This window comes from Myotis daubentonii, chromosome 4 (genome assembly GCF_963259705.1).
Source record: "Myotis daubentonii chromosome 4, mMyoDau2.1, whole genome shotgun sequence".
Lineage (NCBI taxonomy): Eukaryota > Metazoa > Chordata > Mammalia > Chiroptera > Vespertilionidae > Myotis > Myotis daubentonii.
The window spans coordinates 6,647,278-6,673,173 of NC_081843.1; the positions used below are offsets into that span (position 1 = coordinate 6,647,278).

The 25,896-nt window shown below is 51.8% G+C and overlaps 1 protein-coding gene across 2 annotated transcripts in view; it reads left to right on the plus strand.

Moving 5' to 3' along the window:
* PRKCB (protein kinase C beta) overlaps positions 1 to 25,896 on the plus strand; it is a 296,895-nt gene that overhangs the window by 194,156 nt on the left and 76,843 nt on the right. For both annotated transcript variants that reach the window (XM_059692105.1, XM_059692104.1), the window contains exons 6-7: positions 21,665 to 21,821; positions 23,037 to 23,171. In XM_059692105.1, the coding sequence (XP_059548088.1) occupies positions 21,665 to 21,821; positions 23,037 to 23,171 (292 nt within the window). The remainder of the gene's footprint in view (positions 1 to 21,664; positions 21,822 to 23,036; positions 23,172 to 25,896) is intronic.

A 25,896-nucleotide genomic window follows, 5' to 3' on the forward strand; every position in this document is an offset into this window, starting at 1 on the left:
GAGAACGTGGGCTCCTGAGTGGTGCTGCCCCCCCCCACACCCCTACCCCCCCTTTCAGGACTGAGGTGCCTCTGTGCAGGTGGAGGGGGCGTTGGCTGCCCAGCGCACAGCTCAGTCCTCCAGGGCGGCCGAAGGAGCTGCATCCGGCAAGGTTGCCCCTTCCGGGGAGCCCACCCCCAGGGGTCATGGGTTCCTGTGGGGGCTGGGAACCAAAGCACATCCCCTCCGCACCTGGGGGCACGTCTGGGGCCACCCCCACAGAGCTCCCTGACCATGGATGGGCCGAGGCCTTTCGGGCTGCACTGCTGTTGAACTGCTGGTCACCCTCCTTCCCTCCTCCCCTGGAGGTCCTCCCGGGGGTCCCCGGGGCCTCGCTCTCGTCTCCACCTCAGAGTCTGCTCCCAGGCCCCGATCGGACGCACCTTGCCCACTGTCTGGGCACTTCCCCTGCATGTGAGCTTTTTGAAGGCCCTGGCTATGGCTGGCGTGTTTCTTGTCATATCACCAGGCCTAGGCACATAATAAATGCTCATTAATTATCTGTTGAATCACTGAACAAACATGTTACTGGGACACACACACAGGAGCACCCCGACATTCAGTTCCCAGAGCTGTGAGCCACAGAGCGGGGCGTGTAGGAGTGCCTTTCTGTGGGTGCCCCCACCCCTCCCCCAAAGCCACCCATTCCTCTCGGAGGCTCTGTGTCCTCTGTGAGCGATTTCCAGTCGCCATCAGCCAGCGGTGGTCACGATTTATAAAACGCTCACACAGGCCATTTGGGCTGCATTCTACATCATGTTAGTACAGGGGGCTTGTTCCTGGAGGCCTTTAATTTTCTGGCTTTCATTACTGGGAGAGTAAAATGTATCACTTGCATTCCAAAATTGATTTTTATTTCCCGAAAGAAGCCCATAAAAATAAATAACTTCTCGGGAGGGGAAACAAAGAAAAGACTCTAGACTGGGCAATTTGTTAAAAAAAGGAAAGAAAAGGAATTCTGGAAGGGCAAAGCAATCTAAACGTTCAGCTTGCATCTCTCTCTTTGGTTTTTGACTTTTATTTTGTGTGTAACTTGAGGCTTCCTGGGCTTTGTTGGAAAGCTGCTTGGACCGCTGCCTGGGACAGGCGACAGGGGGTCCTCTGCGGGGCCTCACCGCCTGCCCCTGCCCCAGGAGAGGCCGCGGCGTTATCTGACAGCAGTCGTACCGGGGCTCTGCTGTGTAACACACCGCTCCACCTGCAGTGGGGGCGACGCACACATTTCCTTCAGGCCGTGGGTCTGTGGGAGGTTCCTCTCGCCGGCTGGCTGCGGGCCACCGGGGCTGGCTGGCCTCGCCTCCTGTCTTGTAGGTGCAGCTGAGTGACGGCAGAACCGTGGCTTGATCGCGTGGGTGTGGGCATGGACGCTCAGCAGCCAGTGAGAGCAGTTCAGTCCACGCCTCTGTTCACAGCGCTTTCCTGTTCAACAGACCCTTCCTGGCCGTGTGATAGGGTGTTGGCCACTTTCCAGGCACCCGAGATAGTTTGGTGAACAGAACAGAAATCCCCTGCCCTCCTCTAGCCTGCATTTCCGTGGAGACAATGAATGGAGAATACAGTCGGTAAACTATGAAGTATGTTGTACAGAGGGAAGTACTACGGAAGCATACATGTGACATCTTTACACGCATCACACGGAGGAAGCGCCTCGCGCGGAGGACACACGTGGACAGGCCTCGGGTGGCGCGGGGGTGGGTGATGGGCTAGTGTCTCTGGCTCTCGGAGCGCACACAGCCTGCCCTCCCCGTGGGTCTCGCAGGAGCCAGGAGGGCGGGTCTGCGGCTGAAGGGCTGGGGGCACCTGCTGCACCTGAAGGGCGTCTCTTCTGCACGAATCTGGCGCAGGGGCAGGTCTGAGGCCTGGAAGGAGCCTTTGGCACACAGAGCACAGTGTCCTCTCATCAGTGTGCCTTCTCGATGGGCTTGGAACCGAGAGAAATGCCTGGAGACCTTGGGCACTGCTCACAGTGGCATGACTCTGGGCTCTGTGGCACCTTCCCTGGTGTCCCCTCATGTGGAGGTCCCCGCATTGCTCCGGTGGGTGGGAGCCGGCTCGGGGTGACCGGCCAGCTGGGGAGGAGCTGCCCCTCTCCCCCCGACGAGGACATCTTAGGGACGGGTCCTTGCAGGGACCCTCTAGGGCAGTGGTTCTCAACCTTCTGGCCCTTTAAATACAGTTCCTCATGTTGTGACCCAACCATAAAATTATTTCCGTTGCTACTTCATAACTGTAATGTTACTACTGTTTGAATCGTCATGTAAATATCTGATATGCAGGATGGTCTTAGGCGACCCCTGTGAAAGGGTCGTTCGACCGCCAAAGGGGCCGCGACCCACAGGTTGAGAACCGCTGCTCTAGGACCTGAGATGCCCGCACTCGCTCTTCTGGGGCCGAGTGGGTCCTCCGAGGAGCCTGGGTCCTCGGGTCAGGCCAGCTCTGCCCGGGGCGATGACTCGGGTGCTGGGCTGTCTGACCAGTAAGGCTGTCATGTAATGTACTTCGGTAGTTTTCAAAGAAGCATTGCCACCATCATCGTCATCTTGTCCTGTTTGTGGAGAAGTATCTTGGGGGGTGCAGGAGGGCGCCCCACGGTGCCCCTGTTGGGGACCCTCTTGACAACCGCTTTGTCAGATGAACCGTGACTGCTTTTAAGGCACATTCTCAGGGCAGAGGCTGCCTGTCCCTGCATGCGGACGCGGACGGAGCGGGGCTCCACCCACCTGTCACCAGGGTTCTGCCACTCGATTCCCATTTCTCCTTCGACGTGGACCTGTTACGCAGCGCCTGGCGATCCCAAGCTTGACCAGGACCCCTTGAACAGCCTTTCCATCCTGGCTGTGTTTTTCTGGCTGCAGCCTCGAGGGACATGACTTCCAGTCTTTGCAGTCCCTGCCTTGCACGGGAGTTATCGCTGTTTTGAAATGAGCTGAGCTGAGTGTTCTGGAACCCAGAGACCCCCCCCCCCCCCGCCTTTCAGAGAGCAGGTCTCTGGCGTAAAGTCCGTATTTTCTGACCCGCCGTCATCCCTGCAGGCTCAGGTAGGAATGAGGCTCTGAGGTCTAAAGTCATTCATAGCAATAGCCTCAGAGACTCAACATCGGGGCCGCGGCTCTTGAACTCCGTGTTGGTAGTGGCAGATGCTTAGAAGCCCGGGAGATGCTTCAAAGGCCTCGAGAAAATTGACCTTTGAACTGGGTGATCCTGGACAGCCGGCTGAGCTGCCGTGCGACTGGCCGTCTGCACGAGGTTCATCCTCACAAGCTCTTCTCAGGACTCTGTCTGCATCACATGGGCTAGTGTGCCAGGGGCTAAAGCGAGTCACATGACCAAGCGCAGAGTCCGGCTGTGGAGAAGTAGACTGGCATCCTTTCCCTGGCATTTCACCTTCTCAGCCATAGAGAGGAGTAGGTAGGTAGGGGAGATACCAAGTAGTCTCATTTTATAGCTGACAAGCTGAGATCAGAGAGGTTGAACAGCTGGCCCGAGGTCACACAGCAGGCCAGCCGTGTAACCACCCCACCGTGTGTGATCACGTAACCACCCCACCGTGTGTGATCACGTAACCACCCCACCGTGTGTGATCACGTAACCACCCCACCGTGTGTGATCACGTAACCACCCCACCGTGTGTGATCACGTAACCACCCCACCGTGTGTGATCACGTAACCAGCCCACCGTGTGTGATCACGTAACCACCCCACCGTGTGTGATCACGTAACCACCCCACCGTGTGTGATCACGTAACCAGCCCACCGTGTGTGATCACGTAACCAGCCCACCGTGTGTGATCACGTAACCACCCCACCGTGTGTGATCACGTAACCACCCCACCGTGTGTGATCACGTAACCACCCCACCGTGTGTGATCACGTAACCACCCCACCGTGTGTGATCACGTAACCAGCCCACCGTGTGTGATCACGTAACCACCCCACCGTGTGTGATCACGTAACCACCCCACCGTGTGTGATCACGTAACCAGCCCACCGTGTGTGATCACGTAACCACCCCACCGTGTGTGATCACGTAACCACCCCACCGTGTGTGATCACGTAACCAGCCCACCGTGTGTGATCACGTAACCAGCCCACCGTGTGTGATCACGTAACCACCCCACCGTGTGTGATCACGTAACCAGCCCACCGTGTGTGATCACGTAACCACCCCACCGTGTGTGATCACGTAACCACCCCACCGTGTGTGATCACGTAACCACCCCACCGTGTGTGATCACGTAACCAGCCCACCGTGTGTGATCACGTAACCACCCCACCGTGTGTGATCACGTAACCACCCCACCGTGTGTGATCACGTAACCACCCCACCGTGTGTGATCACGTAACCAGCCCACCGTGTGTGATCACGTAACCAGCCCACCGTGTGTGATCACGTAACCACCCCACCGTGTGTGATCACGTAACCAGCCCACCGTGTGTGATCACGTAACCAGCCCACCGTGTGTGATCACGTAACCACCCCACCGTGTGTGATCACGTAACCAGCCCACCGTGTGTGATCACGTAACCACCCCACTGTGTGTGATCATGTAACCAGCCCACTGTGTGTGATCACGTAACCAGCCCACTGTGTGTGATCACGTATCCACCCCACCGTGTGTGATCACGTAACCAGCCCACTGTGTGTGATCACGCTCACCCTGCGCTGCCATAGTCTGTCTCTCCCACCGTCATTCCCTCCGCCGCTCCCTGTGGGGACTGTCAGCCCGGCTGGCCCCTCACTGAGCCTGGAATATGCTGTTCTTTATTCTCAGTACTCATCCGTGCCGAGGGGTGGCTGCGGTTAAGGTTTTGGGGGGTCCTAAGTTATATGTGGATTTTCGACTGCCGGGGTGTCAGTGCCTCTCACCCTCACTCCTCAAGGGTCAGCGGAAGTTGGCGGTCTGTCCCCGTGTTTGTAGACTGACTCTCCCCTCCACGTGTTTCCGATTGCTTGTCTCAGCAAGGGGAGGTGTGGGAGCGGAGCACCAGTTGGAAAATAATCGGTGCCCCCAGTGCCCTCTGCATCCTTGGCTCCTCAGCCCCTCGCCAGGACCCCCGCTGTGCTGAGCAATGAAGGGGTTCACGTCGCAGCAGCGGGAGCTGGGATCGCTTCCAGGCCCAGCACGCCCGTTCCAGTGGGTACGGCTGCTGGCTGCACAGCCTCCAGCCCTGTGGTGGCGGGTAGGATGCGAGTTCTAGATGTAAGAGTCTTTGCTAATCCAAATACCACCTCCCATTGCTCATCCGTTTGCATCCCACCTGCCTTAAACATTTTTACCATTTTTTGTTTGTTAATCCTCACCCACCCGAAGATATTTTTTCCATTGATTTTTAGAAAGAGTACAAGAGAGGGAGGGAAGGAGGAGGGGGGGGGGAGAGAGAGAGAGAAAGAGAGGGAGAGAGAGAGAAACATTGAAGTAAGAGAGACATATACATTTGTTGCCTCCCCCATGTGCCCTGACCGGGGCCAGGGATCAAACCTGCAACCCAGGTACATGCCCTTGACTGGGAGGCGAACCTGTGACCCTTGGTGTCAGGCTGATGCTCTGACCACTGTGCTGCACCAGCCAGGGCCATTTTTGCTATGTTTTAAATGTCTAAGTCTAAAGCTCAGTATGTTGTCCCCCATCATGCCCCCCGCCCCCCGCCCCCACGATGTGCTAGAGGGAAGGATGCTGTTCTGTGCTCTCTCCCTGAAGGAACCCAGACATCTCGCTACCAGAGAGCAGTGGCGTGTGTAAGACAGACGCTGCACAGAGCTTGTGGCTGTAGTTATAGATGGGAGGGCAGCCTGCGCCCACGGTCTCAGAGGCAGGGTCGCATCACGGTCAAGGGTCCATCTTCAGAGCCGGGGAACCCGAACTCAGATGCCGGCTTTGCTGTTGCCAGCGGCATGACCATGGACAAGCCCCTTAAGCCCCTCAGCCCTCAGTTTCCACACAGTAACATGGGGAGAACAGTACTGTTCACGTCATGAGCCTTTCGTGAGGATAACGTGAGACAACAACGCGGATAGCACGTAGGACAGTACTCGGCTCATCGTGAGAGCTCATGTGTCCCTAGCTATTATTATTTAATCTGTATTTCTATCACATTTTGGAATAAATCGTTTTTTGCTTCCTAAAAAAAGAACAGAAAGAACAGGGACTTAAATTCGGTAGGCAGTGCTGAGTCACCGGACTTTTTGAGCTCAGGACTGACATGATAAGATCTTCGCTTTGAGAAGATTAATTTGTCTGCAGCTCAGGCGGGCCTGGCAGGAGGGAGGTGAGGTAGCGGGCCCATTGGCGGCCGACACAGCCGTCCAGGCTGTGCTGTGCAGAGTGGCAGCCTCTAGCCCAGCCGTGGGCAAACTACGGCCCGTAGGCCGGATCCGGCCGGTTTGAAATGAATAAAACTAAAAAAAAAAAAAAGACCGTACCCTTTTATGTAATGATGTTTACTTTGAATTTATATTAGTTCACACAAACACTCCATCCATGCTTTTGTTCCGGCCCTCCGGTCCAGTTTAAGAACCCACTGTGGCCCTCGAGTCAAAAAGTTTGCCCACCCCTGTTCTAGACACACGTGGCTGTTGATACTTAAACTCATGAAGGTGCATAAGCTGAGTAACAGTTCTTCCGACACTGTGGCCGCCTTTCAGACACTCTAGTCACACGTGCAGGGCTTCTGTGCGCACACAGACATTTTCACTAGCAGGACGGCTAGTGAGGCCTCTGCCGGCCTCTGCTTTTCCCAGAGGCCGTTGGGAAGGAGGGTGGAGCAAGCTTCCAGAACCGGAAAGCCAAGGATTGCCGGGGTCCAACCCCAGCAGGTCCAGGGGTCCCCAAAGGCGTGGACGGAGTCGGCGAAGAAGGAATGACACGGAGACAGCGTTCAGTTGATCAGCAGCCTAGCCAGGATCTCCAGCCAAGTTCTGGTCTCGATCTCCAGAGGGGTTCTGCTTCAGATCTCCAGCCAGGTCCAGTCACCAGGTTCTAGTCAGGTTCTCTTGCCATGTTCTATAGTCAGGTTCAGTCCAGGATCTTTTGCCATGTTCTCTCCAGCGAAGTTCTTCTGTCTCCAGGCTCCGTGTAGGTTCTGTCTTCTGAATTCTGTGTTCTAAGTTCTGAGTGTTTCTGTCTTGTTACAACTGTATTTATACCAGTTGATTCAATCCTATCAATCTCTATTACAAAGGTTAGGGTGTTTCTTATCTCCATTCCAGGGAGAAAAGATTATGTAGTTTAAGTATGATTGTTCATAGTTAAAGTGATTAATTACCCGCCTGGCACTTAGTTGAGGGGTTTTATTCCCTCCCTAACTTCAGGGGAAAATGCCTACCTGGGGAAACAACCTTTCTCAGAAAGGAGACCTTGGTTAAAACGCATAGTGCCAAGAAGGTGAGCAAACATTTTAAGAACAGTATGCCATATATGCCAGGTCCCTTGAAACAGCAAGGATGGACCGGCTCCCGGCAAAGGATCTGCATCTTTGTCCCTTGGTTATGCCTTGATGACTTGCCCTGGGGCAAGCTGTGGGGTGTGGGAAGGCCTCTGGGTACAAGTGACAGAATTCCGTGATCTCAAATCATGACTTAAAACCTCAATCTGTTACCCAGCCGCCAAAGCCAGCTCCTGGCCCGAACTGCGGGAGGAGCATTCTCAGTGGGCAGGCGCAGCCAACAGGCAGGGTCCCCGATGCCCACCTGAGCAGCGCTTGGAGCTGCAGGCAGCGGCGTGGGGTGGAGCAGAAGCAGCGAAGCTCTGCACCAGCTGTGCATCCCAGTCACAGGCAGCCCTGGGGTTGGCCTGAGCGTGTGAGTGCGGTTAGGACGTTTCCCGGAACACGCCAGCAGTGTTCTGTACCCACTGGCGAGTAGCTGGGACCGCCTGAGGGGCTGTCCACCGTCCCTGCTGCTCCCCAGTCCTCTCTGACCTTTCCAAGCCCAGCCACTGAGTTAGCCACTGGGCTTATCCAGGGCCGCCAAGGCCCATTCAATGGGGAGGATGCCATCAGTGCTGTTCACTGGGACCGGGTGATGGCATTTGGAAATGTTTTGAACATAGCGTGTGTCTGTGTGTGTAAGTGTCTGTGTGTGTATATGTGTGTGTGTGAGTGTATGAGTGAGTGAGTGTGTCTCTGTGTGTCTGTGTGTGTGTGTCTGTGAGTGTGTGTGTGTCTGTGTCTGTGAGTGTGTGAGTATGAGTGTGCAGTGGTGAAGAGTGAGGGAAAAGGGGACTGTTATGATAATTCATAAGTGGGAAGGATGATAGATTCCTCCAGGCTTGTTAAAACCCGTGGCTTTAAACTGAGAAAGAAAAATATCACATGATCTCACTTTGTGGAATCTAGCGAACAAAATGAATAGACCAACAAAATAAGACCTGACCTCCATGTGGGGTTGGGGAGCCAGAAGAGATCAACCAAAGAACTTGCGTGCGTAGCCCATGGACATGGGCTGTAGGGTGGAGAAGACCTGGGGTGGGGGTGGGGGCTGGGAGGAGGAGGGAGGGGGGGAAATATGGGAGGCACCTGTAATACTATCAACTATAAAAAATATATTTAAAAAACCCAAAAAAGAAAACAAGGAAAAAACACACTCGTGGCTTTAATTGTCCATCCATTCATGCGTCTGTCCACCCACCCACTTTCCCTCCCGCCCTCCCCCCTCCCTCCCTCCCGCCCTCCTCCATGGACGGGTTGGCAGAAACCCTCTCCGCCTCATGCTCCGGGCCCCTGCAAAGGTCTGACGGTGCCTAAGGGGGATATTCCTCTGTTGGGGCTCCTCCTAACAGATGTTTCCTCCTTTTGTTTTCTGGAATGACAGTAGAAGAAACAGAAAACTCATCTTCAAATGACAGCCTTTTGTTCTGAGTGCCTGGGGGACATGACGTGAGAATGTGGCTGTCAGACCCGCAGCATTCCCTGATTCAGTGATGTGGTCAAAGCAGGGAGCCCATCGAAGCAGCGAGAAAACATGTACGTTTCTCTGGAGAAGGCAGGCCAGCGCCTTCCTGGAGCTGGGAGGCCCTGTCCGCAGCCTGGGAAATTAAACCCATCACTTACAGAGCCGACGGTGGCGCTTCTGGCCCAGCTGCTTGGGCTGCGCGGAGCTGCCGAGCCGCGACCGACAGCTCTGATTGAACGTCCACATTAAGCTGCCAGGAGCGATTCCGCAGCTCCCCAGGCCCCATGTTCGTGTTGATGCCTCATCTTTAAAAATAATCACATTGTGAGACAGCGCCCAAAGCAGGGTTGGCAGCCAGTGCCGAGGCCCTGAGCGTCTGCGTGGGGCTGCTGCTGCTTTTGCTCCGCACACGTGGGGGCCTGGAGTGGGCGCAGGTGTGGGCCGGCAGGTGTGGGCCGGCAGGAGTGGGCTGGTAGGTGTGGGCTGGCAGGTGTGGGGCTGGCAGGTGTGGGCTGGCAGGTGTGGGCCAGCAGGTGTGGGGCTTGCAAGAGTGGGCTGGCAGGTGTGGGCTGGCAGGTGTGGGCTGGCAGGAGTGGGCTGGCAGGTGTGGGCCGGCAGGTGTGGGCCGGCAGGTGTGGGGCTGGCAGGTGTGGGCTGGCAGGCGTGGGCTGGCAGGAGTGGGCCGGGCAGGTGTGGGCCGGGCGTGGGGGCTGCGTGGTCCTGTGCTGAGTGCGGCGAAGAAGCCATCGCCTCGTCTTTCTGGTTTCCTCTCAGCCTGAGGCAGGAGGTGGTCTCCAAACAAGAATGCCGCTGGCGTGTTGGGTGTCTTACTCCCAAACCTTCTGTCCGGGGACAGGGAGAGACCCCGGGCCGCCGGGGAACAGGTGTTCATGCACAGTTTACGCCTGTTTTCCAAGTTGGTCCCAAGAGCTCTTTCTCTGCCGGCCTCCAGCCCGGCACGCCGCCCCACGGCCCCTGGGAACGCAGCGGGGACGCTGCCCGCCCTGCTGTGGAGCTGAGAGGCTGGGCTTGTGAGATGTCAGAGGGAGATGAGCCCGGATCCCCCGTGGAGCTGAGCAGCCTCTGGACCTCTGGGGTTGAGGGTGGCTAGAGTCACAGTGAGCGTTTGCAGGACCGGAGTGACCAGGGGACTAGAGAAGAGGTGGCACGCAGCTGGGTTTAGTGGACTCTGGAGCCCCGACTTCCCCGGTCACAGAGCACAGCAGTTGCATGGTGTGTGCGGTGACAGACAGACTTGGGACGGGGAGTCAGGGCACTGGGTCTTGGGGACGTGCATGTTGTATCCAGTTCCAGTTTGTTTGGGACGATGTGCACAAGACTGGCCTTCCAGTAACCAGTGGATGCCATGGTCCTTTCTCTCAGATTTACAGGAACATTTATTTTTCTGATTAAAAAAGGAATTCATGCTCAACTGAGACTATGTATTTAACTTCTCCTTCTTCTGAAGTCCCACTGTATGGCTGGGAGTTAAACATGGGAAGCATTTCCCGGGGCTGCAAACTGGAAAGAGCATGTCGGTCACCTGCCAGAACCACTGAGGAATCTCTTTAGGAAACAGGTCACACAACATTAGCTCATCTCGTCTCCTCTTTCCAACACCTACGCCTCTCAGTGCTTTTCTGTAATTGCATTGGCTGGTACGTCCTAACAGTGTTCGGTTCCATGGTGATGGAGGGCTTTCTTAATTTGATGGCGGCCTTAATGGAACCTGAAAGGCTCGAGTGTTACCAGTGAGCCTGAGGAAGGCCTTGGTTAAGTTACTAAGCCAAGAAAAGCACCCACCCATTCCTCTTTTTCTAAGAGTTAAAAGTAAGAATGATTATCGAATTTTGTCACTTGCATTTTTGTCATTTTTAAAAGATAATATATGGCTTTTCTCCTTTGACGTAGTTTTATAATGAATAATATTAATAAGGCATTTTCTAAGACTATGCAGGGATTTGTTTAGAGGGTCACACTTATTGGACATCCAGTAGAAGCTGTCTGGTGGAGAGCTGTGTGCCATGTTCTAAGGCTTAGTAAAGAGTATCTAGGTAGAAGTTAAAATCGTGGCAGCAGAGCCCTCTGGAAAATGTGAAAATTAAAACAATCTTCTAAATAATCCATGGTCCAAAGAGGAAGTCTCCAGGAAAATTAGAAAATATCTTGAACCAATGAAATTAGAGCGTATCAAAATTTGTGGGAGCCAGATAAAGAAATGCTTGAAATAAAATTTATCTTGTGGAATTCTACCAAACATTTAAAGAGGAAATAACACTGATGCTTGAAAAATAGAAGGAACACTTTCTAACTTATTGATGAGGTTAGCATTAACCTGGTACCAAAACCAGACAAAAACAATAGAACTATAGATAAATGTCCCGTAAGAAAGTAAATGTAAAAATTTTCAACAATATCCTAGCAAATCAAATCCAGCAATATGTAGAAAGAACAATACACTGCAACTAAATGAGTTTTCTCCTGGGGAATGCAAAGCTGGCTCAATAATCAAAAAACCATCAGTGTAATCACCATGTTAATAATTTAAAGAAAGAAAAACCACAGGAACATATGAATTGATGCAGAAAAGACATTTTACAAAATTTAATGAACATTCCCAGCATACTAAAAATACAAGGGACCATCCTTGACCTGATAAAGGACATCTACCCAAAAACCAAAACAAAACAAAAAAAACCAAAATAGACAAAACTAACATGCTTAGTAGTGGAAGGCTGCATGCTTTCTTCATAAGCTATGGAGCAGGACAAGGATGTCTGCTCTATTCAACATCATACCAGCTTACCAAGCCAGTACAATGACAATAAAAAGAAATAAAAGATTGGGAAATACAGATTGGATAGGGAAATCAAACTCATTGCGTATACAGGAAACATTGTTGTATGTATAAAATTCACAAGAATCTACAAAAAAAAAAAAACACCCCAAAACAACCCTTCTAAAACTAATAAGTGACTTTAGATAGATTGCAGGATATAAGGTCAACACACAAAAAAATCAATTTTATTTTGATATATTAACAATTAGAAACCAAAATTTTAAAAAAACACCATTTACATTAACTCTAAAAATTTGAAATATTTAAATATAAAGCTAAAAAATAATGTCTAGGGTTTGTATGCTGAATATTACAAAACATTTAAAGATATCAAAGAATATCTAAAGAATGGAAAGACATATTCATGGATGGGAAGACTCAACATAGTAAAGATGCTAATTCTTACAGATTGATCCATAGACTTAATGAAATTCTAATCAAAATCTCAGCAGAATCTTGGTTGATATGGACAAAGTGAATCTAAAATTTATATGGAAAGACAAAGAAACTAGAAGGGCCAAAACATTTTTTAAGATGAAGAGTAAATTTGGAGGCATCACAAGTACTCGATCATATGACTTACTGTATAAAGCTTCAGTATTGAAGCAATGAGGTTTTGGCAAAGGGGTTGATTCCAAAAATGAATGAAATAGAATAGAGTTCAGATATATACTCATACAAATATATGGCTTTTTAAAAACAATGACTTTAATAAAGGACAATCTGTTAACAAATGCTATGGGAGCGGTTGGACATCCTACAAAATAAACCTCCACCTCCACCTCATTTCCTATACAAGAATTAACTCAAAATGGATCATAGATCGAAATGTAAACTGTGAATGTATACAATTTTAGGAAACATAGGTGAACAAGTTTATGACCTGGAACCAGACAAAGAATTCTTAGATCTGACACTGAAAACATGACTCATAAAAGGAAGAAAACAATAAATTCAACTTCATTAAAAAAATAAAAACTTTTGCTCTGCAAAAGACACTGCTACAAAATGAAAAGTCAAGTTACAAACTGCAGGAGAATATTTGCAAATCGCATGCTGACAAAAGACTGCGTCCAGACTAAAGAGCTCTCAGACCCATTAGTATGAAAGCAACCCCACTAAAAACATGGGCCGAAAGCTTGAAAAACATCCCCAAAGGCAGTACAAGGATGGCAGCTGCATCCATGAAAATATCCGGTATCCTTAGAGATCAGGTTAAAGCCGCAACGGGACGCCACTGCACACCTGCCGAATGGCTAAAATATGATGGCAGTGAACGCTGTTACACCATGTGCTGGCAAGGCGCAGGGCCCGAGGGCCTGTCGGTCACTGCTGTGGGAAGGCAAGGGGGTGCAGCCACTCTGGAAACAAGTTTCCTATCAAGTTAAACATACACTTAGCATGTAACTCAGTGATTCTGTTCCTAGGAATTTACTCTAGAGAAATGGAACGTATGGCAGCTCTATCACCAGAACTGGAAACCGGTCAAAGGCCCTTCAGCAGGGGAATGGGTGCACAAACTGGTGCGTCCACACAGTGGGATACTACGCACCAATGAAGGGAGTGACGAAAGACAGGGAGAAGGAAAGTGAGGGAGGGAGAGAGGGAGACAGACAGAGAAAGATTGAGAGAGCCGGGGGCAGGAAGATAAGGCAGTAGAAGAGATGAAAAAGGAGTTGGACAAGAGGAAGGCATAAGCAAGAAGGATATGTTATGATACTAAGAAGTAATTTAAAACAATAAAATAAATTAAAATGCACAGAAACACCCAATAGGGGAATGCCTCCTACAGAAAGTGTAGCCAGTGATATGGAAACAAGCTCAAGGAGTGATGCCAGGGGAAAGGGAACAAAGAAATGAACACGGTCATGAGAACTGCTAGATGCAGAGGCCAGCCGCGCGGTGTCAGGCATTGTGGAGAGGAGACCAGGTGCATGGAAAAGGCCTGCTCGCAAGGACAGTTTGAGACAAGTAAACTGTATCAAAGATGATGAAAGGTAAAATCTAAGACTAACATGCAGTTGTGAACCTCAAACAACACGGGGTCAAAATACACAAAACAAAAACGACTGGAGATGAAAGGAGAAATTTCTGGAAATACCATAACGAGAGGGTTTTAAATATGCTTTTGTCCATCTTTAACAGAGAAGATTGGTAAAAATATGGATATCGATACGTTAAGTAATATAATTGAAGGGAATGCCAACTATGTCTATCTTGAAGCTTGAACCCCTCCATAGGAGGCGCACCTTTTTTTCTAGAATCCACAAAACTGGTGATATATTAGTTTGCAAAGAAACTTCCTTAAATTCTCCCCCATATGCCCCAGAAGTTGCCCAGCTCACATTTTCTGATGAAAACATCATAGAGGTAGAAGTTTATGACACACGCATGTAATATGAGCGAGATGGACTCGGGTGGGAGCTTAAAATGATGAGCTCTTGACATTGCTTCTTAGTGAATGGGAGGGCCTGACTAGGGACCCCAAGAGGCTGCAGGCTGGGCGGGGGGCCGAGCTGTGTTGGAGGCCGTCAGTGAGTCTCAGTGCACTCTCCGAGTCAGACACCCCTGAGGCCCAGAGGTGTGCAGTGTGCTGTGGAACGGGCAGGAGGGTAAAGATGTCCAGGCCTCTGGCCAGAAGAGAGTGGAGGGCTTTTCCATATGGACGGGACAGGAAAGAAGTGATGCCACAGCAGTGCGCCCATGGCCCAGAGGGAAGGGGTGGGGATTGGGCGGGGGGAGTTGATGTGGTAAAATAAAATGGTATAAAGGGAGCAAGGAAATAAAAGGGTAGGGTATTATTGGGTTGTGTACAAGTGCTGGCGAGGATGTGGAGAAAAGGGAGTTCTCGGGCACTGTTGATGGGATTGCAGGTTGGTGCAGCCGCCGTGGAAAACAGTGTGGAAGTTCCTCCAACGGTTAAAATGGGACGACCATGTGGCCCAGAAATTTCACTTTTGGGTGTTGATTCAAAGAAATCCAAAAAGATACATGTACTCCTGTATTCATCGCAGCACTATTTACAATAGCCAAGGTACGGGAGCAACCTGAGTGCCCATCAGTAGATGAGTGGGTAAAGAGGAGGTGGTACATGCATACAATGGAATTAACTCAACTCTAAAAAAAGAGTAAAATCTTGCCATTTGTGACACATGGGTGGACCTAGAGGCTATTATGCTAAGTGAAATGTCAGACACAGAAAGACAAATACCATCTGCTGTCACTTGGGTGTCGAATCTAAAAAACAAAACGAAGAAACAAAATAGAAACACACTACAGGGAAACCTTGGTTCTCGAACTTAATTCGTTCCAGAAGGCTGTTTGAGAAGCGGTTTGCTTGAAAACCTGAATCGTTTTTGCTATTAGGAATAATGTGAATTGAATTAATCCATTTAATCTATAAATAAGCACTTCTTTTCCTAAACGCATGACACCATCCACCACTAGCCTTGCAGGAACCACTTTCTACACTCCTGCCAGGCTGTCTCTCAGGTCAGCATATGCACATCTTCTCTTCTCACGCATCGCTGCCTCGGATGCTGTCCTGGCTCACCGCTCTTTATGCAAATCAACAACAGGTTTTCTACGTCCTCAGCTTCCTGTGATCACTGCTTCCTGCACACGCTCAGCGCTCTTGACGGCCTCTCCATGCTTTAAAATTGTGCTCATTGTTGATTTTCCCAGCAGCAAAGGCGTTCTCTCCTTTGTTTGTTGCCTGAGACGCTTTTTGTCATGCTGAGGTGTCAGCCTGAAAGGGTTATCAGAAAACCGAGTTTGGTTAGAAAACGGAGACCTTTTTTTCTGTGAACAGCTTGGTGGAGAACTGAATTGTTCGAGATGGGAGACGGTTGAGAAACAAGGTTTGACTGTAATAGGTACAGTGGGCAAACTGATGGTTGGCAGATTGGAGGGGGTTGGGAGGTTGGATGAAAAGTGTGAAGGGATTAAGAGGTACAAAGCGGCGGTTGCAAAGTGGTCTGACGTGTAAAGCACAGCGTGGGGGGTGCAGTCACTAATACTGTAATACCTCCGCCTGGTGCCAGGTGGGGAAATCGAGGGGAACACTTGGTAAAGCGGATCAATGTCTACCACTGTGCAGGGAATCCACCGGAAATGGAGATAAAATAACACTGAATGTCAGCTGTAGTTGGAGAGTACGGGGTGACTGGCTGTTCAGAGGAAGTGCTGGGCGGGTGGGGGGCCAGCATGAGAAGGGCGGACTTTACATTTGGCTGCAGGTCTCTGTCGTTCCCATGCTGCCTCTGCCCACTGCATCTGTAGCAGAATCCCATTGGAGGGCACTCCTTTAGCCCTGGGACGTAGCTTGACAGTTACATAGCGGCATCCAAAGGCTCAAAGGGGAAAGGAAGCCGGCGTTGTTAGCCTCTGCCATGTGCTTCACATTCTACGTTAGCCCCTAGAATTAGGGTGACCATATAACTTACCGTCCAAACTGGGGCTCCTGAGAGCGAAAGGACAGCAGGTACAGACGGAGGCTGTTGTCCTGGTCAGGCTGCTGTGTGGTCAGCCAGCGGCCTCTGAGCTGGGTGTGGTTTTATCGCATTTTGGAGGCAGGGCCACGGAGGATTAGATGTTCTAAGAGCACCGTTAGTGATGTTAACGTAAAGAACCATGGAAAACCTGTAAAGACTTTTTGTGAGTTTATTTGAGCCAAACTGTCGACATATGCCGGGAAGCAGAACCTCAACAAATTGAGACAATACTCTGGAGAAGGGCGGGTTACATCTATATTTACACATTGCAATCAAAGGAAAGGGATGTGGGTGGGTCACACGAAATCCATTGGTGGTAGACTAGAGAGGTGGGAGGAAGCAAAGCAGGGAAACCCCTGGGATTGGATAAAAGGTAAAATGATAGACACATGCTTAGGTGGGTGTAGGAACAATTAACATGATAATGAAGGAATTTGTGGTATCTTTCCTGGCGCCCAGCACATTAGGTTGTGCCCCAAGGTCCAGAAAACGGGAAGTTACAAGTTACCCAGACATTTCAAGGGTGTTATCATAGATGCAAAAGGACGCATAGGCACAGTTACGGTAAAGGTTGACCTTGTCAGTGAAGATACCGGCCAAGGACATAACTGCCCACCAACACTGCTTTTAGTTAAAGTTTAATTTCAGACCATCCTTTGTGGTGACTTTAGGTCTGAGTTTGCAGGACCGCCACGCAGGCCTCCCCTGAGCTGCTTGTCAGGTTATCATGTGGCCCCTGATTCCCGGGTACCAGCTCTTCACCATCCTTTCAGTTGCCGTGGTTCGACAGGCTTTCTGCGAGAATGGCACCGTGACTTCCCAGCGGGAAGTCTGTCTCCACATGGATAGGCCCATGTGTGCAGGCTGCGCCACGCCAGCAGGACAGGGAGCCGGCTGTCCTAGGGGCCTGTGGCCACCACGTGCCCAGTGTGGGCTGCCGGAGACCCCGGGTGTGCTTGCGTTGTCAGCAGAGATAAGCTGAGGTCCTAGGGGAAGGCCAGTAAAGGGGGCTGGAAGGAGACTGATGGAGCCAGTGCTCACTGCCACGGCATCAGAGAACCTGTGGTAGAAGAAGTAATAAGCAAACAGGAATCAGGGATGGTTGGCGAGAGGAGGGCTAAAGAAGCTTGCAGTTTAAGAAGGTGTGGCAGGGCAGGGGGCTCCCCTTGGGGTTAACCGAAGGCTGGGGTCACTGGAATAGAGGAAGGGCAGGGCAGGGTAGCGAAAAGAGAGGGGTGGCTATGAGATTTTCCACCTGGTCAGCCTCTCTCCCTCCACCCCTGTTTGGATGCTGGGGGATGTGCTGAGGGTGTCCCGTGTCCATGCGTGGCTCGCCAGCGCTCAGTGATGCAGACCCTGAGTGTTTAAGCATCTCTTTGCAGACCCCTTGCTCTACAGTCTTTGGGAAACAGGATGGGCTCCCTCAAGGCCAGGACAATGGACTTCTCTTTTTGTTTGTTTTTTTGTTAATCTTCACCCAAGGATATTTTTCCCCATGGATTTTTTTAGAGAGAGTGGAAGGGAGAGGGAAGACAGAGAGAGAAACATTGATGTGAGAGAGGCACATTGATTCGTTGCCTCCCGCACTCGCCCTGACCAGGGCCAGGATTGAGCCTGCAACTGAGCTACATGCCTCTGACCGGAATCAAACCCGGGACCCTTCAGTCTGCAGGCTGACATTCTATCCACTGAGCCAAGCTGGCCAAGGCAGGACAGGTGCATACTGAATTTTTAATAAGACGAATACACCATTAATAAAAGGATTCATTCTCTTTGTAATAAATTCAGAGTGTGAGAGATAAGGCTAAATTTGGTCTCTTTTGCTCACAACCCCCAAACCAGGCTGCTTCACCTCTCCCTCAGATTAAGCATTCCTGTGAATCGGTGTGCTCACACCCACTCGCGGCCAGCGGTGCAGTGAACTGTGCGGGGGGAGCACGCTGTACCATCTGCTGGATTTTAACCAGATAGAACAGAAGCATTTCTCAAGGAAAATCAAAGTCCGTGGCCACGCGTGGGCTCGAGAGTGGCTCCCTCCACACACAGCGGCTCTCTCGCTGCTGGGAAAAGGACTTGACTTTGAACAGCTTTAGGCGGGTCAGGCCTGTAACTGCTGTCAGCCGCTCATGATACAGCTGTGAGGAGCCATGGCTCCTGGAGCTGTGAGCGCCCCAGTGTCAGTCCCAGAACCAGCTCCTCTCCATTCCTCCCACAGAAACTGTTGGCCCTGGCAGAGGACGGACCCGAGGAAGTGGAGGAAAGGAGCCTGCAGGGTTGGGAGAGGGTGGAGTCAGCCTCGATCACGGGAAGTAGCCGCTGAGGGCAGGTCACTGCACACCACTAGTTGTGAGACTGGCTTGAGAATGCAGTGCTCTTGCTGTGCAGAGCACGCTCTGGGGCGGCTGTGAGGTCTCCACCCTCCGAGGGACGCGTGCTCTCCTGTGACGGTGCCGTGTCAGTTCCGCTCGGGGAAGGGTGCGGCCCTGGCCCTGGCCCTGGCCCTGGCCGTGGCGGAGAGAAGAAGATGAGCTGTGTCCACTTGCATAGGTGTGGCCAGTCAGCCAGCTTCCCGGCATGTCAGGGCTCCCTAGCCCTGTGTCTGTGCAGCTGACGATGTGGTGGATGAGTCCCCCTGAGCTACCAGCCCAGCCGCTGGCATGGGCTAGTCCTCTTGGAGGGCCCAAGAGATGAGTTTGTGTTCTATGGCAGCGATTCTCAACCTTCCTATCTCATGGCGTATAAACTAGTTACTAAAATTCTGCAGCACACCAAAATGTATTAAATAGCTTTTGCTGATCTGACAAAAAAATAGGTATAATTTGGATTCTTTCACACTGGCTGGCTTTGTTGTGTTGGCTGTTGTCATTTTTTATGTGACAGTCTCAGGGAAAAGAGGTCAGTGGCCTTGACTAAACAGTCAGGTATTGCAGGTGTTAAACTTGCTGTGGCCACCGGTTGCTCTACGGGGAGGCTGCACGGGCATCCTAAGGACTTGTACCAGGTCTATACTTTACCTACTGTGTGCTCTGTGCATGCGCTCACCCGGGCACCTGTTAGAAAAGCAGGTGAGCAGGTCACTCCAGACTCACTGAGTCAGAGTCTGTCTGAGGGTGGGGCGCGGGATTCTGCCGCCCAGTCTGAGAGACCTGCTGCATGCTGGGGTTTGAAAGGCGCTTCCGGAAGGGGTCAGGTGTGAAGGTCAGATGTACTATTCTCAGGAACTGCTTGATACCAGTTCATTCAGAAATGGTTAAATCTCCATAATAAAAATGGACACATAGTAAAGGAGGGCAGTGAGTAATAATGATAAAATAATCCTATATAATAAAAGCCTAATATGCTAAGTGTCCGGTCGGCCATTCCACCAATCAAAGTGTAATATGCTAATGATATGCTAAGGCTGCTCAACCGCTCACTATGATGTGCACTGACCACCAGGGGGCAGACAGTCGACTGGTCGACCAGTCGCTATGACGTGCACTGGCCAACAGGGGGCACACAGTTGACCGGTTGACCAGTCACTATGACCTGCACTGACCACCAGGGGGCAGACGATCCCACCAGTAGGTTAGTTTGCTGCTGGGGTCTGGGCGATTGGGACTGAGCAAGATGGGCCAGACATGCCCTGGAGCCCTCCCGCAGTCCCTCCCTGGCTGGCCAACCTCCTGCATCCCTCCGCAGCCCCGATCGTGCACCCGTGCACCAGTGGGGTCCCTTGGCCTGGCCTGCACCCTCTCACAATCCGGGCTGAGGGACCTCCCCCCGTCCCCCGCTCCCCCCTGCCCCCCCCCCCCCAGTGCATGAATTTCGTGTACTGGGCTTCTAGTAATGAAATAACAGTAATATAGCTAGCATTTATTGACTATTCCCTAGGCCCCAGATTCTGTGCCAAACATGTGTATTCTCTATCTGACTGTACTCTCCTAACAGCCAATGAGTTATGCATTACCTCCATTTATCAGTCAAGAAATTGAGTTCAGGAATGTGAAGTAATGATGGGGAAGATGCAGACTCCGGCATCTTGCAGCCCTGTATCCACAACACTGTACAACCTGGCTACTGTGTCATTAGAAATCAACTATATGTTGCATAAGTTTGGTTTTATGTCTTTCTTGGGGACAGGATCAGCATATTATGTTGTCCCTTTTGTCCCCTGTTCCTAGCACAATGCCTACACATAGTGGGGACTTGCTATGGAACTTAACTGAATCAAAGGAAACACGCTTGCTCCTGGTGCAGGAATGAGATGCAAAGGAAGTGGTGTAAGATTTGGGGGTACTGAGATTGAATTGAGAAAGTGGTGTCATTTCTGGGATGACAAGCTCCAGTGGGGAGGTAACTGATGGGTGGAAGCAGAGGATGCCAGAAGTAACGGGGCACTGTATCCCCTGCTATGCAAAGTTCTGTTTCCAGTGTTTTATCGCACTTTTGGGACAGTTATAAACAATGTTGAATCATAGCAGTGGTCATGGATATCTGTCTCATTCCTAGTTTAAGGGATTGCATTTATCATTAACTGTGGGTTATTATTTCAGACAGCCTTTATTCCATGAATGAAATCAGCTAGTTCTAGCTAACTGCAGCGATCTGGTGGTTTTCCCCTTTGCCCTGTAAATATGATGACTATTTTAACAATAGATTTTCTACGATTGAACCATCTTTGCATTCTTGCTAGGAGTCATTAGATATTAGCCTTCTAATATGTAGCTTAATTCAACCCAAAATATTACTTTGGATTTTTTTTCACAAGTGAGATGGTTGGCACTGTATCCTTAAGATCGGTACAACTCACAAGATCTACACAACTTCCATTTTCTCATCTCCTTCCCTTGGCTACTAATGAACTACTTCCTGTTTCTCCAGCCCGATGTTGTATCCCACCGTAACGGGGCCAGCACCTACACCGCCGGCCCTCTGCTTCTTCCCTTCTCCGGGCTGGCTGATAGCCTTTTTATGCAGTGGTCTTGACTGAGGGTGGAGCCACTATTTTTCCAGTCTCTTCTCTATGGGCTGTTTGGGTTCTGGGTTCACGTGCTGCATGGATGATGGGTGTACCTTGGTTTAGTGAACATCTGTTTCTCTTCTAGCTCTTTCTTTTTGACTTGAGTAAAATTCACATAACAGAAAAAAATGGCAGTTAGTACATTCATAGTGCGCATATAGCCATCATCTCTGTCTAGATCCAAGAAATTTTTATCGCCTCTAAAGGAAACCACATACCCACTAAGTAGTCACTCACCATTCTCCCCCTATCCCATCTTAGCTATTTGAGGTTAATAAAATAAAATTGCCATTAAGTGAGTGTGGTGCCAAGAGCCCTCCCACAGGCTCTACAGCGATTGCCCATTGGTGCTTAAACGTTCTGGGCGTTATTCATGCTGAAAGTGCTTTCTCTCTTTTCAGTAAGAGATGCTAAAAACCTTGTCCCCATGGACCCCAATGGCTTGTCAGATCCCTATGTGAAACTGAAACTCATTCCTGACCCAAAAAGTGAGAGCAAACAGAAGACCAAAACGATCAAGTGCTCCCTCAACCCCGAGTGGAACGAGACATTCAGATTGTAAGTTGAAATTATTGCAGCCCAGCATGGGGGGTGGTCCACCTGAGATGGGGAGTTCCTCTCCCAGCTGTTTTCTCCCTCCCTCCCCTCCTCCCTTCCTCCCTCCCTCCCCTCCTCCCTCCTCCCACCCTCCCTCCCCCCACCCTTCCTCCCTCCCTCATTCCCTCCTTCCCTCCCCCATTTCCTCTCCCACTCTTTCCTTCCTCCTTTTCTTCCCCTTCCATCTGCATTTTTGCATTGCAAGCCAAGTAAACATCGAGCCCATTTTTTTTTTTAATAGGGTTGAGAGTGTCTGTGGTGTGGGGGAGTGGGTGGCATAGAAAATAGTGTGATGTGTTGCTGGGTGAAGGCAAGCTGTGGGAAGCTCAGGGTCTCCACAAACCCATAGGGTGTGGTGCTAACCTCCTCGGGGCTGAGCTATGGAAAATGCTGGGCCTGCACCCGCTGGGCGCTCCTGCCAGCTTCCATGGAGGGTCTTCCCTGGCCGGTGCTCCGAGAACCCGGGGATCGCTTTTCGACACACCTGGGCCAGCAGGTGTTAGGGGTGTCGGCCGATGCTTATTGAGCACTTACTATGTGTGACAAGCACTGTATTTAGTGGTCTGACTCCATTGGCCATTTCAACCCATTTTACCAACGGGGCTTAGAGAATGTGCCCCGAGTCCCACAGCAAACACAGGGCGGAACGTCAGCCTTTGAGAGTGACTTAGAGGCTGTGGGCTCCAAGCATGATTCCTCGAGCATAGCCTTGTCCCCTCTTTCCTCTCAAAGCCCGTCTAGGGGCCCATCGCAGCCTTAGCCAAGGAGATGCCCCGAATATGCATTCCCCCCAGACCAGCACCTGGGAGGCTCTCTCCAGCCTTTCCCCAGCCTCGCCCTGTGGCCCACATGTGTGCTGACACCCACACAATGACATAATCGACACCCTATTTCTCACAGCGACTCTGTGACAAGATTTCCAGCACGCCATAGCCCCATAGGACATAGGGAGGCAGCAGGAGTCGCCTCTCCGAGCGGCAGGCCCTGCGCCTGAGCCACAGGCTGTCAGAGAAAGCGTTTCCTCCCGGAGCGGCCGGGGATGGAAAGGGAATAGATTTCTTGCAACAGCTTGTAATCTTTAAAAACTCCCGCCTTCGGGCCTTGTCCTCTGGCACGTTTCACCTGCTGGCGAGATCACTGTCGCGGGCACTGACCTCCCTGTCTTTCTCCCTGCAGCCAGCTGAAGGAATCGGACAAAGACCGGAGGCTGTCCGTGGAGATTTGGGACTGGGATCTGACCAGCCGGAACGACTTCATGGGCTCCCTGTCGTTCGGGATTTCTGAGCTGCAGAAGGCGGGGGTGGATGGCTGGTAAGGAAGGTTTGCTTTGGGAGCCGTAGGACAGCCGGGTCCTTCAAGCGTGGGACCCAGACTGCCCCCCTTTTCCTCCTGCAAGCGAAGTGCTGAAGCCGAGTCGCAGAGTGAAGGCTGGTAGACTGGACTGGCCTCACTGATACGTTTTATTTGGTCCTCGTGCTGAAAAGAACGAAAAAGAATTAATTGCCAATATTTTAAAAGTCAGGACTTCCCATAAAAATCTGGACTTATGTCTTGAAAAACCAGAAAAATCTGGGCACACTGGGCCCAATCGAATGGGAACAGCAGGAGACTTCATGTCGCTTAGACAGGATTTTGTATTTGCCACAGTCCCCACCACTCCCTATTGTTTTACACCAGCCCCACTTCGCACAGTTATGTGGCCTAACTGGCCCCATGGCTAGAAAGCAGCTCTCACAATTTACCCCAAAGACGCGTGTGCCACTGCCAGATGTGGGCCTCTTTAGAAGTCTCCTTCCCGGACTGCGGCCACGCTGGGCTGGCTGGCTGGGTAGCAGCATGTCTCCTTTGTCTGAGCTTTTGCCCTGGTCCCTTCCTCAGGCAGAAACTCCTTGCCCCGTGTTCCCAACAAGGAGGCTGGGGAGCCCCCTGGGCAGCCGTCTGGGTGAAGGCCTCTGAGGGTCCCACTGGCGCTGTCCATTTGGGAGAGTGGTCATGGCAGCTCTGGCTTCCGGAAGAGAAATTCTCGCATTTCTGAGTGGTCCCGGGGCCTTTTCAGTTACAAGTGAAAGTCAGTCCAAATCAAACTGGTGTAGCAAGAAAGAGACCGGATTCCCGGGACCACCTTGCAAATGCCTTGTCTCTCCTCCTACTGACCGGGGGTTCTTCAAACTCGCCCTGCGTGTCCACTCCGTCTGTCGCTAGAGGCACTAGTACCTGAGTGTGGACAGACGTGCTCTGCAGAGCTGGCTTCGGAGGGGGAGGCCTTGAGGAGGAAGTTAGAGAGCGAATCACGGCATGAGCAGGCAAGCCAAGAGGACAGAGCCCAGGGCAAAAAAGAAAAGAAAAGAAGCAGGTGCCTTGAAGCACAGTGCACAAATGGTTAAAGACACCATTCTCATAAAGGAGAATTTGCCAGGGCTCCCCTTAGCTCACCAGGAGGAAACGAGGAGGCGGAGCCACTGGCCCGAAGGTGTGTGTCGGTAGAAGGAAGGCTGACGGGACCGGGAGTCGGAGGAAACGGCCGCTGAGCAGGTGTCGACGTGGGGACAGCGGACCCAATCTCACCCGCTCTAAGTTAGCTCATCTCTGCAGAGCTGGGCCGCCTGGGCCCCGCTGGGTTGGGAGCAGGTGATAGTGCTGTGAGGGAGGAGGGGGCTCATTAGAAAATGCTCCAGCAGGATGTTAACAGGTCACACCGTCATCTTCCTGCCTTTCCCCCAAGTTTTGGATCATTGTTCTTAACAGACGGATGCGTTACCTTTGCACACTGCCCCGTGACCACTCCCAGATTCCGTGTCCCTCCTCAAGTCAGGCCTAGAGAGGGCAGAGGAAGGGCACGGGACCCGGGGGTCTGGGGAGACGGAGAGAAGACACTGGGAGACGATGATTATTGCAGCAGCAGCCGCTGCCACACCGTCTCACTGGGTCGCTGGCACTAGGCTGACCACTCGCCAGACCACACGGATGAGCGGTGACCAGATGTGTAGAGAACCCCTTTACTACATGTGAGCTCGGGGCGGGGGGATGGGGGGACTGTGCAACTGTGGGGCCCCATCTGGCTTCATGCTGGAGTCCCAGCTCCTGCTCTTCGCCTCTGGGAGGTCCCCCCACATTGTTCTCTTTGTCCCACCCCCAGGCCACCGCCAGGCTGCACCCCTCAGCACATCCTGCCCCTCATGTCCAAGTCTCCTGCGTGGAGAGCCCTCTACCTTTCCCCGCCCGCAGCTGCTCTCTCTGGCCCTCCCTGTAGGCTCCTGCTTTCCCCCCACCCTCACCCTTCTCCTTCCCAGGGTTCTCTGGGCCCCAGAGAGCAGGGCTGTGGCCACAGGTACTGCCGCCCTCCTGGCCCCACAGCAGAGTGCAGGGAGGACAAATGGCTTCATGGTGAGGGACAGCACGTCAGGACTACGTCCCATTATTGCTGCGTGTACACCTCATGGTCCGTGAATTCTCCAGCCGCTCTGGGCGGAGCACTCTTCCTGGGATCAGGGTAGTTCAGCAAGGTGAGGGGGGCACACGGCTCAGAAGTGACAGGTCTGGGGTTCGGCCCAGGTCATGGCAGTAGCAGAGCCTAAGCACAAGCACATGCACCCTGCCTCCTGCCACAGGGGCCGAGCCGGACCACAGAGCCTCCTAGCGGGAGGGGTGCTGTGGGACTCGGAGCCCTGTCCGCTCTCTGCCGTGGCCCTCTCAGCAGATAGGACTCGCTCTCCACGGTAATTACAGCCCCGCCCCCTCCACCTTTTAGGAAAGCTGTGAAGCCGATGACATTGTAGTTGGGAGGGAACTTTTGCAAAATAAAAGCCCTCTTCAGATTTTGCAGATGAATGTCCTCTTCAGATTTAGGGCCAAAACATCTCTGATTCTGTTTTAGCTCTAAATGCACCGAATTCTAGAAATTTGGGTTCTTGTTCCCAGGATTCTTTTAACACTCTGTGGTCTGGAGTAAGTCACGCCCCGGGTCTGAGGCTCCCGGGTCTGAGGCTCCCGGGTCTGAGGCTCCGGGCTCTCCCAGGGATGCTGCGTGCTGCGCTGA